Below are 12996 nucleotides of genomic sequence, written 5' to 3'. Positions count from 1 at the left end.
TTAAATTAAAACGCATATACTAGTTTCTATAATCTATTGGGACTTGGCAACGCACCTGGTGGTGAAGTACTGCAACCCGAAAGTGATATTAATTTTTTTTTTGACAGCCCGTGTATTCCGTAGTCCCCATAAGAAAAAACAAAGTTAGAAAAAATTTATTTTTTTATAAAGTAACTTAATATGAATAATAACATGTTTTAAAATGTCAATAGTTAAATTAAATGTGTATGTTTTGAAAACAAGTGTAACATACATATGTGAAAAGTCAGGGATATAATGTTCAATTTTGTAGTTCAAAAATGTAAACAAACAGCCCCTTTTACAAGGAAAAAGAAACAGGCATTTGTTTTGAAAGAAAATTTCCTTTTGATTTTAAAATTAGCTGCGTTCCTTTGGAAATATTTAATCTACTTTTTAGTACTTAAAACTACTTTTGCTATATTGAAAAAGTAGTTCAAAGCAGCTTTAAAGCCTGAACTACATCAAAACACAAAATCTAAAAATCACATGTATATTTACCTGACATCTATTGGAAAAAAATAATAAAAAAAGCTCTTTTGTTTTTGAAGTTTTAAATTTCAAATAAAAAAAAATTGAAAAAGTAAACAAATTACAGTCAACTCCATCTTAGTCGAATCGTCCCAGGACACGAAAATTGGTTCGAGTTAGAGGGAAATTTGACTAAGAGGAATCTATTTAATCTTTTTGCTGCAGTCGGTTTCATTAAAAACGGTAAAAAAATTTGAGTTAGAGGAAAATTTGACCTGAAGGAAGTACGACTTATAAGGAATCGACTGTATTTGAAATTTTAATTATTTATCAAAAGAGCTTTTTTTTCGCAAAATGACAGGAACTATGTGATCGAAGAGCTACCTTACGGAAAGGATATAAAATATTGTTTGAGTGTATTTGTTTTTAAAAATTTGTGAAAATTGAAAGCTTGGTCTTGTTCGAGCTTTTTGAATCGAATACTTTTTTAAAATGAATGGGAGATATACAAACAAGCTACTAGGGGGAAGAAGAAAAAACATCGTGTTTACTTTTTTGTACTTTTTTGATTTTGTGTTTTGATGTAGTTCAGGCTTAAGTACTAAAAAGTAGATAAATATTTCCAAAGGAACGCAGCTATTAAAAGCAATACAAAATAATTTTACATGGCACTTTTTTTAAGTTCAAATCCACCAAATCATGAACTATTTTGAAAACACCGTACGCCCTCTTCGTGAGGGTGAAAACATACCTGACGCAGGATGGATCCATTCGTTGGGCGCAACGAAACAAAAAATAGTTGGTTACGTGTTCCAAGCGTCTCACGTCGTTGAACGGCTACATGAAGTTTTCATTGAAAACATCAAAGAAGAGAGTTCCAAATGAAAGTGTGGATGTTCGTGCAAAGCAGGGACTGGAGAGAAATGTAAACACATTGCCGCTTGTTTAATTTCTATCCAAAGGTAAGAGCAAGCCATATTCAATTTTATAAACCAAATCATGTTTACTTTTCTTATAGAAATCCCTATTTGTACGAACTAAGCTCAACAGAGCTGCAGTAGAAGTGGGGCAAAGTAGGAATAGTCTAAGAGATGGCTGCAAGTTTTCGGACTCACTCGGGAAATGGAATTTTTTTTCATGAAATTGTTGGATGGGGGTGGGATAAGCAAATGCCAAATTGGCAGAAAGCAGACTGGATGGAATAAGCGTGGGTGGGGGTTCAAACTTGCATTTTTTTTTGGAAAAAAAACTTTCTCGGAAATGGGTAAAAAGTGGTGAAGGTGGTTGAAGAAGGTGTTAAAGTGACAGTTCCAAAATGGCAGAAAGCTAAGTGGATGGAAAAGGGGTGGCAGAAGGGCGCAAAGTGGTAAATTTTTTTTTGAAATTTACTGACTCGGAAATGGCTGCCATTTTGCAAGCGTGTTCCTGATGGTATGTAGTTTCTAAATTCAAAATGGCAGAAAGCAGACTGGATGGGTTATATTTTTTTTCAATTTTTTACTTCGGAGAGTGCCAAAAAAAAACTTTTATTTTAAAAAAATATATTTAAAAACAACGGCAACACCTACAATCTTGTATTATAACTTTTTTTTAAGCCAAAACCCTATTATTTAATTATCTTTTCAAATAATGTCGTTTTCGTGAAAAGTTTTTGAAAAACAAATTTTTAAACTCAAAATTTTAACTTTTTTTTTAATTTTTTTTTTTACTTTAATTTTTTCTTTAATTTTACACGATCAAGCTTTGTTTTTGGTAATTTAATTTAATTATCTAGCTAATTTTCAACCAATTGAAAACAAAATGCTAAAATGTCGTACAGTTTTTGAAATAATTAATTTTTAAACTCAAAATTTTTAACTTTTTTTAAATTTTTTTTCTTATTTTAATTTTATTTTTTATTTTACGATTTCAAACACTGCTTCTGGTAACTAAAATCAATTTTGTAATTAATTTTAAATCAACTACTGAAAACCAGAAGCTAAAATGTCGTACAGTTTTTGAAATAATTAATTTTTAAACTCAAAATTTTTAACTTTTTTTAAATTTTTTTTCTTATTTTAATTTTATTTTTTATTTTACGATTTCAAACACTGCTTCTGGTAACTAAAATCAATTTTGTAATTAATTTTAAATCAACTACTGAAAACCAGAAGCTAAAATGTCGTACAGTTTTTGAAATAATTAATTTTTAAACTCAAACAGCCTAATTTATAAACGTAGTATAGATAGTGCATAACACTATACACCCTTTATAATGTTTTTAAACAGAAAATTGCTATTTATAAAATTTATGCAACGTTGCATAGAAGTTGTATAAGCTAAACGCGTTTTAAGGTTGTTTAGAGCCTGAATAAGAATATTTTTTACTCAAATGTCATTTGAAAATCACATCAAAAAAAGAAAAAAAAACAGCAATCATTTGTATATTTTTCTTTTAATTGAAGAACTCATTTTTGGCATTTGATTTGATTAATTTGAAATGAATAAAAACAAAAAATAAGAAATTGTGCTTTTTTTGAAATTTTTTCCTAACTAACTTTTGTGGTGTATTCTCTATTCTTTTTCATTTTGTGTGTTGTTTTTTTTCCATAGAAATTGATTCATGTTCGATGTACCTATGTATATCTTTTTTATTGGTGTACTTTTTTTGGATTACAAATATTTGCATGTGAAAAATTTGTTATCTAGTGAAACAAATGAGGAAATGTGTTGTTTTTTTTAGAGATTTTCTTCCTCATAGGTATGACATCGAGAACTTTCGCTCACGTTTTTCTTTTTTTTTTGTTTTGTTTTAATTTTTTGTTTATTTTCGGAGCAGATGGAGTTATTTCATCGACAGATGGAGTTGTTTGTCGTTATTAAAAATACTAATTTTCCAGTTTTAGTACTTATTTGGACACAAACCTAGCATGACTATAATGGATAGGAAAATGTTTTATAAATGAAAATTTATGTAACGTTGCATAAAGGCTACATAAAACCTTATGCATTGTATAACTATGAAGCTATTTAGAGCTGTTTAGTGAAATCTAATAAATGAGACTGAAATTTTTAACTTTTTTTAAATTTTTTTTCTTATTTTAATTTTATTTTTTATTTTACGATTTCAAACATTGCTTTTGGTAATTAAATTCAATTTTGTAATCAATTTTAAATCAATTACGGAAAACCATATCGTCGGCGTAAGGCAAAATTGTTCACAAAAAGTCACAAAAAGAAAATTTTATAGGGGACGATTTTTAAGTTTCAAATTATTTTAAAGTGACATTTTTCTGCTCATTCGCCATTGAAGTTATATTTTTAATAAAGTTTGTTCTATTTTCTTAAATAAACCATAAAAGTTTACCTCATTAGTAGATGCATACTATTTTTAAACATTTTTTAAACCTAAAAACCCAGAATTGGAACTAGAACAATTCCTATAAAAGTACGCAAAAATTATGAATTACATATTATAACATATACATATTATAATATTACAAGTATGCAATAATTTTTTTTTAATTATTATTTTGTTTATGAAGTATTTTAATATTAATTGATTTATTTAAAATAGAATAATATATAGGAGAAGTGGGGGCAAGACCGTTTTTGTACTATGTTGTATAAAAAAAGTAAAATTGGCAACACTTGCAATATAATATAGGTGCCTTTTAGTGTGATCGATCACCTCTGTAAGTTTTAGCAAGTTCACTTGACACGCCGAAGAGTTACGGTAAATTTTGTGATTTTTTATCAAATTATTATCGTTCATGTGAAAAGCCAGTTGTATTTTTAACACTGAAAAAATTAAATTTTTAAGTTTTCCTTTTTTATAATAGAAAGTGAATATTCAAAAGTATTCTCTGCGAAAGAAAGAGTCATAAAGATAAATACAAAAATAATAACCCAGAACATCAGATATGATATGAATGGGGCAAGACCGCCCATGGGCGAAATTGAAAGTTAGTAAAGTTGTACACCGTTAAATCTTCCAAAAAGCTAAGCGACTGCTAAAAATGTAAGTGATGATTCTCAGGAAGAGGACTTTGCAGACTGTATTTGTACCTTCTATTTGCAACTGTTTTCTAGATCCCATCCAAAATATTGTTGGATTAAGTGCAAAATGTGTACCAAATGGTACAGCTTGTGCTGGAGTGAGAACTAATGAAAATATAGCATAATTGTGTTATTATTGCATATAGACTGCAATAAAAACAAAAGAAACTATCTTTCTAGCAACACAATTTGATTGGGCGGTCTTACCCAAATGTTGGGGCAAGACCGTTTTTTGTTAGATGTTTTTTTCAAAACTTATTATCTTTTGTTCAATATTTAAATTTTTTTTTATAATAAGGAGAGTTTTTACAGGAAACATTTAATTTAATGAATAACGACTTTATTGATTAGGAAATTGAATTAAATTACGAAAAGCAGTGTTTGATTTATCGTAAAATTAAAAAAAAAATTAAAATGGGAAAAAATTAAAAAAATTGATTATTTCAAAAACTGTACGACATTTTAGCTTCTGGTTTTCAGTAGTTGATTTAAAATTGATTACGAAATTGATTTTAGTTACCAAAAGCAATGTTTGAAATCGTAAAATAAAAAATAAAATTAAAATAAGAAAAAAAATTAAAAAAAAGTTAAAAATTAATTATTTCAAAAACTGTACGACATTTTAGCTTCTGGTTTTCAGTAGTTGATTTAAAATTGATTACGAAATTGATTTTAGTTACCAAAAGCAATGTTTGAAATCGTAAAATAAAAAACAAAATTAAAATAAGAAAAAAAATTTAAAAAAAGTTAAAAATTTTGAGTTTAAAAATTAATTATTTCAAAAACTGTACGACATTTTAGCTTCTGGTTTTCAGTAGTTGATTTAAAATTAATTACAAAATTGATTTTAGTTACCAGAAGCAGTGTTTGAAATCGTAAAATAAAAAATAAAATTAAAATAAGAAAAAAAATTTAAAAAAAGTTAAAAATTTTGAGTTTAAAAATTAATTATTTCAAAAACTGTACGACATTTTAGCTTCTGGTTTTCAGTAGTTGATTTAAAATTAATTACAAAATTGATTTTAGTTACCAGAAGCAGTGTTTGAAATCGTAAAATAAAAAATAAAATTAAAATAAGAAAAAAAATTTAAAAAAAGTTAAAAATTTTGAGTTTAAAAATTAATTATTTCAAAAACTGTACGACATTTTAGCATTTTGTTTTCAACAATTGGTTGAAAATTAGCTAGATAATTAAATTAAATTACCAAAAACAAAGCTTGATCGTGTAAAATTAAAGAAAAAATTAAAGTAAAAAAAAAAAATTAAAAAAAAGTTAAAATTTTGAGTTTAAAAATTTGTTTTTCAAAAACTTTTCACGAAAACGACATTATTTGAAAAGATAATTAAATAATAGGGTTTTGGCTTAAAAAAAAGTTATAATACAAGATTGTAGGTGTTGCCGTTGTTTTTAAATATTTTTTTAAAATAAAAGTTTTTTTTTGGCACTCTCCGAAGTAAAAAATTGAAAAAAAATATAACCCATCCAGTCTGCTTTCTGCCATTTTGAATTTAGAAACTACATACCATCAGGAACACGCTTGCAAAATGGCAGCCATTTCCGAGTCAGTAAATTTCAAAAAAAAATTTACCACTTTGCGCCCTTCTGCCACCCCTTTTCCATCCACTTAGCTTTCTGCCATTTTGGAACTGTCACTTTAACACCTTCTTCAACCACCTTCACCACTTTTTACCCATTTCCGAGAAAGTTTTTTTTCCAAAAAAAAATGCAAGTTTGAACCCCCACCCACGCTTATTCCATCCAGTCTGCTTTCTGCCAATTTGGCATTTGCTTATCCCACCCCCATCCAACAATTTCATGAAAAAAAATTCCATTTCCCGAGTGAGTCCGAAAACTTGCATCCATCTCTCCGTCTAGAAGGGATATGGTCGCAGGGCTTGGCGGAGTTAAAGTGGTCGATATGTGTCACGTTCTGAAAAAGGTCAACACATATGACGATGAAGTCACGATGAGATGACTTAAACAAATTCTGGCCGTGAGGCTTGAAGGTACGCTTACTATTATTTAAATAGTTTATTTTTCAGTCATAAGCAGATCTTTTACTTAAAATTATTGTTCTTTTCAATTGTTCCATTTTAAAATTTAATTTCAAGCTTCTAACATTTATTTTTGACAATTAATAAATACATGAATACTATTTTTTTTAGCTTTCCCAAATTCCGAGTTCGGTCGGATGAAAAGGACTTATAGGTCTTCATCTTCCACGAATCAACCCACTGTCGAAGAAGAAGACACTGGCATAGACGGTTTCTTCGAGATGATTTTCACGGAAAATGAAAGCTTTTGAGTTCCAAATGAAAAATTCTCTTAAAAACGAAACTGACAAAATAATTTTCGAAACAAAATTCAAAAAAAACAAAGGAAGAAGCGATTCAAATATGTAAACAAACGCTAAGGGCCGGTTTGTTCACACTCGATTATCTTTTAATCAAGGATTTTTCTATGGAATAATCCTTGATTAAAAGATAATCGAGTGTGAACAAACCGGCCCTTAGTCAGTCATCTTTTGAATGGCTTCAAGAGAGGAGACTAAGAATAACCGGAAGCATTTCTTACGGAATTTTTACATACGCCAAAAATAAGTATCCGGATTGGCCAAAAAAAATAGCTTCAACTTATGCAAGCAGTTTTAAAGGAAATGAAGCCACAAGGTATGTTAAAGAAGATCTTTTTGTGAACAGAACAGTAAGAAACTAGTAAACAAATTTTTATTTTTGGATTTATTCAAAACTAGAATCTCAAAATGTATGAAAATGGTATAGATAAACTTTTGTTGCACAAATTAAATTTATTTTATTTCACATAAAAAAGAATTTGAATAGTATCTTCTACCTTTTTTTTGTTCAGAACGTTTATGTAGGTTTTGAATTCTTATTAAACTGTTCATAAATGAAAAATCAAACGCTTTGAACTACATGGACATTCGAATCCAACAATTTATATATTTGTGATGACTTTTTGCTTCAGAGCTTTTAACAACTTTGTTTTAAAGTATTAAAATTAAATACAGCTTTGATTGAAAATAAAGATGTACATATTATTAACTACGCAATTTTGTCTTACCAAAAAGTTATAGATATTCATTACTTTCATACAAAAATTGTTAAATTTATGTTAATTCGATAGTTGATTGATGTATATTGAAGGTTTTGAATGAACAACAAGTTGTGTGTGTTACCAACACATCATAGGCTATAACTCCAACCTATGAACTTGGTGGTAACACACAAAACTTATTATTGTTGTTGTTCATTCAAAACCTTTCATATATAAATTGATTTCACAGGCACCATCACTGCTGATATGAAAAAGCCATACACAAACCCCTTCTTTTGATTTATGTATCCGATATTATAAAATTTTCAAAGGATTTAAAAAATAAAGTTTGGTATGCCATTCTTAAGACATTAGGTACCTACTTATTAACCCTCCAACAAAAATTCATTGGCTCGTTTTTAAAAAACTAATTTTTAAAAACAATCACATCTTATGCGAATCAAAATGTATAAAAACACTTTTCTTTTACAGGTACGGCCAACTATCGTAAAAAGAAGAGAAAGAGGTGTATGGAAAAACATACTTGATTTTCGACTGCGGCATTTTTATACCGCCCACTCTTTCTTACCTGGTTTTTTGCCTTTGTTATTATTGTTGATTTTGGTAAATTTAAAGAAGGAAAAGCCGTATCCACAAGATAGGAATGTGACCTTTTCCCTCTTGGAAGCGATTTTAAAACTTGAGGCCTTACCATCTTCAAAATTTGCTTCCATTTGAGGAGTTCATGTAGTTCACATTATTATATTATTATTCTATTATATTATTCTATTATATATGTACATGGAATATCCATAATTTAGGACAGTTTGTGTGAATCGAATACTCGACCCTGCTATGTACTAAAAGTCAATACACGAACCCATTGTTAATATTGTTTTTTATTTTTCAAGGAAATGTTTCCACATGGTGAATAACTTTCCACCCCATCTACATTTCAACTTGATAGCAAGGTATCAATGGAGATGGAGCCTTTTCAGTTTTCACCATACACCCATTAGGTGTGTTTTTTATTACAACCGGTCTTAACTGGACAAAAAAAACGCAGTCTGGGCTAAGCAATTTACGTGTTAAATGCAACAACACTTTAGCCCCTTGGGCTTAGTTGTTTAGCCCGGAGATTTCTCTGGGCTTAAGTTTTTGAACAGTTTTAAATCGGTGCTACCAAACTAACTATTTCATAAATTGTTTAGAATTTACTTACAAACGTAAAAACTGACGTTTGGAATGATAAAATGTATTAAACTATTTTTGCTAGCATTCATTCTTGTATATCTTTGTAAAACATACACGAAAAATACAAGAAAACGTGAAAGCGAAAAATATGATAACTCTAAATTTGTGTTGTGTCGCTGTTTTCGGAACATTCAATATACAGTGCTGCCAAAATTTCAGGTTAAGCCCCGAGGCGTTTTTTTTTGTCCAGTTAAGACCGGTGGTAATAAAAAACACACCTATTGTAATATATACAATGATACACCAGTGAAACAAAAAAAAATAGAAGAAATAAACAAAAACAGAACATCGCCTTAACTGAACGAAATTGAAATGGGCTACACTGCAGCCACCAGCTTTCCAATACAAAAAGAATTATCAAAATTGTTTCACTCTCTCAAAAGTTATGAGGTAACAAACAAAAAAAAAAAATACAGACGAATTAATACCTCCTCCTTTTTGAAAGTCGGTAAAAAACACACCTATTGTTTAAATTTTTTTGGTTACCTTTCGTTTGTTCTCTGTTCGAACTTTTTATAGGTATTTCAACATTTTGGCTCGTTTTTTGTTTTTTTTTTGTTTAAATTTTTAAAATTACATACGTTTAGTTATTTTTAATTTTTTTCTTTTTTTTTTGCTCCATTTTCATTTAGGTTTGTATGAATTTTCAAGAGAACTTTTTTTTTGAAGTAGGTACATGTCTGCAATTTTATTTTAGAATCGATTACAATGGAATACAATTACGTCCCAATCTCCCAATAGTCAACGAAAAAAATTCATACAAAATCATGGGAGAGCATTATTATCCAAAAACATCTTGGATAATAATAAATAATTGTAAGTTAACATTAATTAGTTAAAAGAGGAAAAGTAGAATAGATATAAAGTTTTGGTTTTATTAATTATGTCGGCACATACAACAAGTTGCGATGCGAGGTGCATTTCCATTTAGATTCAGAATTGGGTGAGTTTGGTTCTTCGTTCATACAATTTTTTTTGTATGTGTCGATGCTATCATTAAGTTTTTTGTATGCTTCTTCAGGCTTTGGGAAAGTAACAGACCATCAATTTCAATTTCTAATTTGAAATGTCCTAATTTAGACAGCTTTTTGGAAAACTCAAGTATTTATGGTAGGTACATTTGGAAGCAACACATTCAAAGTTTTTAACTCCATGCAAAGGTATACGCAAGTACTAAAATTTCATCTTAAACTAAAAAAGAATCTTGAGGCGATAAAGATATACATACTGACTATAGAATTTGAAACCTGTTTCCTACCGACACGATCTCTGCCTGACATTTTTGTTTCTTGGAGAATCAACTCGAATGCAACTCTGGTTAATCGAAAATTTTCCTGGAACTGTCTTTTGTCGTAGGCCGCTACAACTGTATCCACATTATTTTTAATTTTTATAATTAATACAGGAAGCAAGGAGTTGGAAATGGGTCACCTGAGAATTTTTGGAAAGGATTTGAATTTGATATTTCATATGATGAGACAAACATAAAAATAATTGTTTTTTGTCCAAAAACGTGTGGTTTGGCCGTCATTTAAAAAACGCGTTTTTGTGATTTTCTCGGTTTCCGTTTATCGTAAAAAAATTTGTGTGTTGTTTTGAAGGAAATCAAATTCTCTATTTTTGTAAATAGAGGTGGGTGGATTTGGCATGTAAAAAGTGACCACTAGCATGAAAGTAAGGAAGCATTTTCTGAATTGTGTTAAGGTGAAGGACCCAATTTCCTGATCGTTCAGCTTCGATTAGTTGTTTAATGAGTGTTACCATCCGGTAATATTGAACCTAGAGTTTGCATGTCGGTCCCATACTTTCAATTTTCCGTAATGTGTTGTTAAATTTATTAACGATAGCAGTGAACACTGGAGCATAGTCTTGGGAGTTAATAACGTCCTTTTCCAAACTAATTATAAAATCATCCATGTCATCACGTGTCACGTTCACTATCGGTGAGATCAGTCTTTTCGAATACCAATTTTGCCAAGGAAACGTGGGCTAAAATGTGACCTCTGACAGCCCTTGATTAAGCACGGCCAGACATGATGTGATCCACACAGTTTTCAGCGAAGATTTGACGAAACAATTCCTCCAAGCCGCTTCCAGACATTATGTTCCCTGTACTGCCCATGAAAGACATGAGCAGATGAAAACTTCAAAGCACTTTCGACAATCTTGTTAGGTAGTCAGTATTTTAATAGCCGCCAACTTTTTAGCTGGTGAAATAGCGTCTCGCCCAACTGTGTTTTGCTAAGCTATGCTCTTTTCAACCATTGACAACAGCATTTTGAAAGTTTTCTTATCCATAATTAAGAAAAGATGCCCTGTCGTTCAGGAGCAGTTCTTTCGTTAAAAAAATTGAATGAGCCAAGTTCTCAATCTTCTCCATGGCACATTTTTCGTTTCTTCATTGTGCCCATGGATGCATCCCTGCACAAGCTAACGTTTTCTGAGCTATTGCTTCGTCTCCACTACTGCCCGTGTCCATCAGATCAAAAACCATCTGCCATCTGCGCACAATTGATCAACTATATTTAGTTCATTTTAGTTGATTCCACAAAAATCCATAAGTATGAATAATAAGCATGTAACTGTGCCTCATTTATGCAGCATGAAACTCAAATAAAAGAAAAAAGATTCAGGTCTCGAATAGTTGTAATAGTGTAATAGTTGACGATGTAACAAACTTTTTAGTAATAAATTTACTGTTCATGGTGGATATTTGGACCGTTGTTGTTTATTATCCTTTTCAAACTTACCAATAAACTTGACACAAACAAATTAAAAATTTAATAAAATTAATTTATTAAGAGTAAATTATCTTACAAAGTAACAAAAAATTTTTGTAAAACGAGCTTAATTTTTATACATATCACATAATACTTTTTCCATAGGCGTATTACCAATTGTTTTTTGGAAAAATATAGATTCTATTTTGTGTGAGTTCACCATTTTCAATAAAGGCAGCATCAGGAGGAGTCTGCCAAAGCGAGCTATTTGTGCAGCAAATTGTGTTCTAGAGTGTTGGGCTAACATAACCTACAAACAATAATAAAATTCAATAACTTGCAATTTAAATGGCATAGGTAATGGTTTAACTTACATGTGCTTGATCTTGAAGGTTTTCAATTTGAGTTGGATCTTTGAGTCCTCTGGTCTCGGGTCGAAATAGAACGATGGCTTTTAGACAAGCAAATTCGGCTGGATCTACAAAAACTGCTTTATATTTACAAAAGGTATCATTTAAGGTACGAATATCCGCAGCAATCTGAAAGTAAAAATCATTTTGTATACAGTATTTAAATAAAAAAACAGTCTTTAACTTAACAGTATTTTACTGTGAAGAATGCGCAACAATTTAAAATAACTTATAGTAATTCTGTTAATCATAGAGGCTATCGGAAATATTAATATGAACATTCAAGAACATTTCCTTCTTTTCGAAAATATGCCCAAGTGTCCCTAAATTTATTACTAAGGGAATTTGGCTGGCATTCTTTCCCTATAATTAAGTACCGATGGAGATTTTCGAAGGAAAACCGTTCCCATATCAAATTAATGAGCCTTTTATTTTTTAATTGAAGCTCTGAAAACAATCGCTCTATAGTTGCAGAGCTTTATCCTTTATGGAAAAGTCATAAGTTTCCTTGCAAATATTTCCATCCAAAACTCTTCTATATCATTCTTATTTAAATTGTCCAGTAATGAATATGAAAATAAAAGAGTCTTATATTCCGAAATAATATTTTCATTTTTGTTGGTATGGATTAAATTGAATTAAAATCTTTCTACAAGAAACGATATGTCTTCAATATTAATATATTAATTTATGTATTTTACCTTGAAGGCATTTTTAGTTTTTATATTGTACCAAAGAAATAGAAAGTATAATTTTATGCTGTGGTTTTTTAAAGTTTCAGCGAGAATTTCGGCATTTTCATATTCGTCTTCTAGACAGCAAGAAACAAAATAAATTTTTAAAGCATCCCATTGTTCCAAAATTCGGTTGACAATAGACTCATATGAAAGCCACCTTGTTTGAGAAGCGACACAATTTTGTTCTTGTTTATGTTGGCAAATGCTTTAAACATCTGAAAATCACTATTTCTGTTTTCTCAAGCATTATTAGATTTTTTTTTCTAAGCATAACTTGCGCAATGGTGAAGAGA

The 12996-nt window shown here is 29.8% G+C and overlaps 1 protein-coding gene across 2 annotated transcripts in view; it reads right to left on the bottom strand.

The window, feature by feature from the left end:
* Window positions 1–11608: 11608 nt before the first annotated feature.
* LOC129920994 (photoreceptor-specific nuclear receptor) overlaps window positions 11609–12996 on the bottom strand; it is a 48994-nt gene continuing 47606 nt past the window's right edge. For both annotated transcript variants that reach the window (XM_056002589.1, XM_056002590.1), the window contains exons 10-11: window positions 11931–12095; window positions 11609–11866 (exon numbers count right to left, since the gene is read on the bottom strand). In XM_056002589.1, coding sequence (XP_055858564.1) covers window positions 11684–11866; window positions 11931–12095 — 348 coding nt within the window. In that variant the 3' untranslated portion in view covers window positions 11609–11683. The remainder of the gene's footprint in view (window positions 11867–11930; window positions 12096–12996) is intronic.

This window comes from Episyrphus balteatus, chromosome 1 (assembly GCF_945859705.1).
Source record: "Episyrphus balteatus chromosome 1, idEpiBalt1.1, whole genome shotgun sequence".
In the NCBI taxonomy this organism is placed as follows: Eukaryota; Metazoa; Arthropoda; class Insecta; order Diptera; family Syrphidae; genus Episyrphus; species Episyrphus balteatus.
This window is presented reverse-complemented; position numbering and strand designations above follow the sequence as displayed.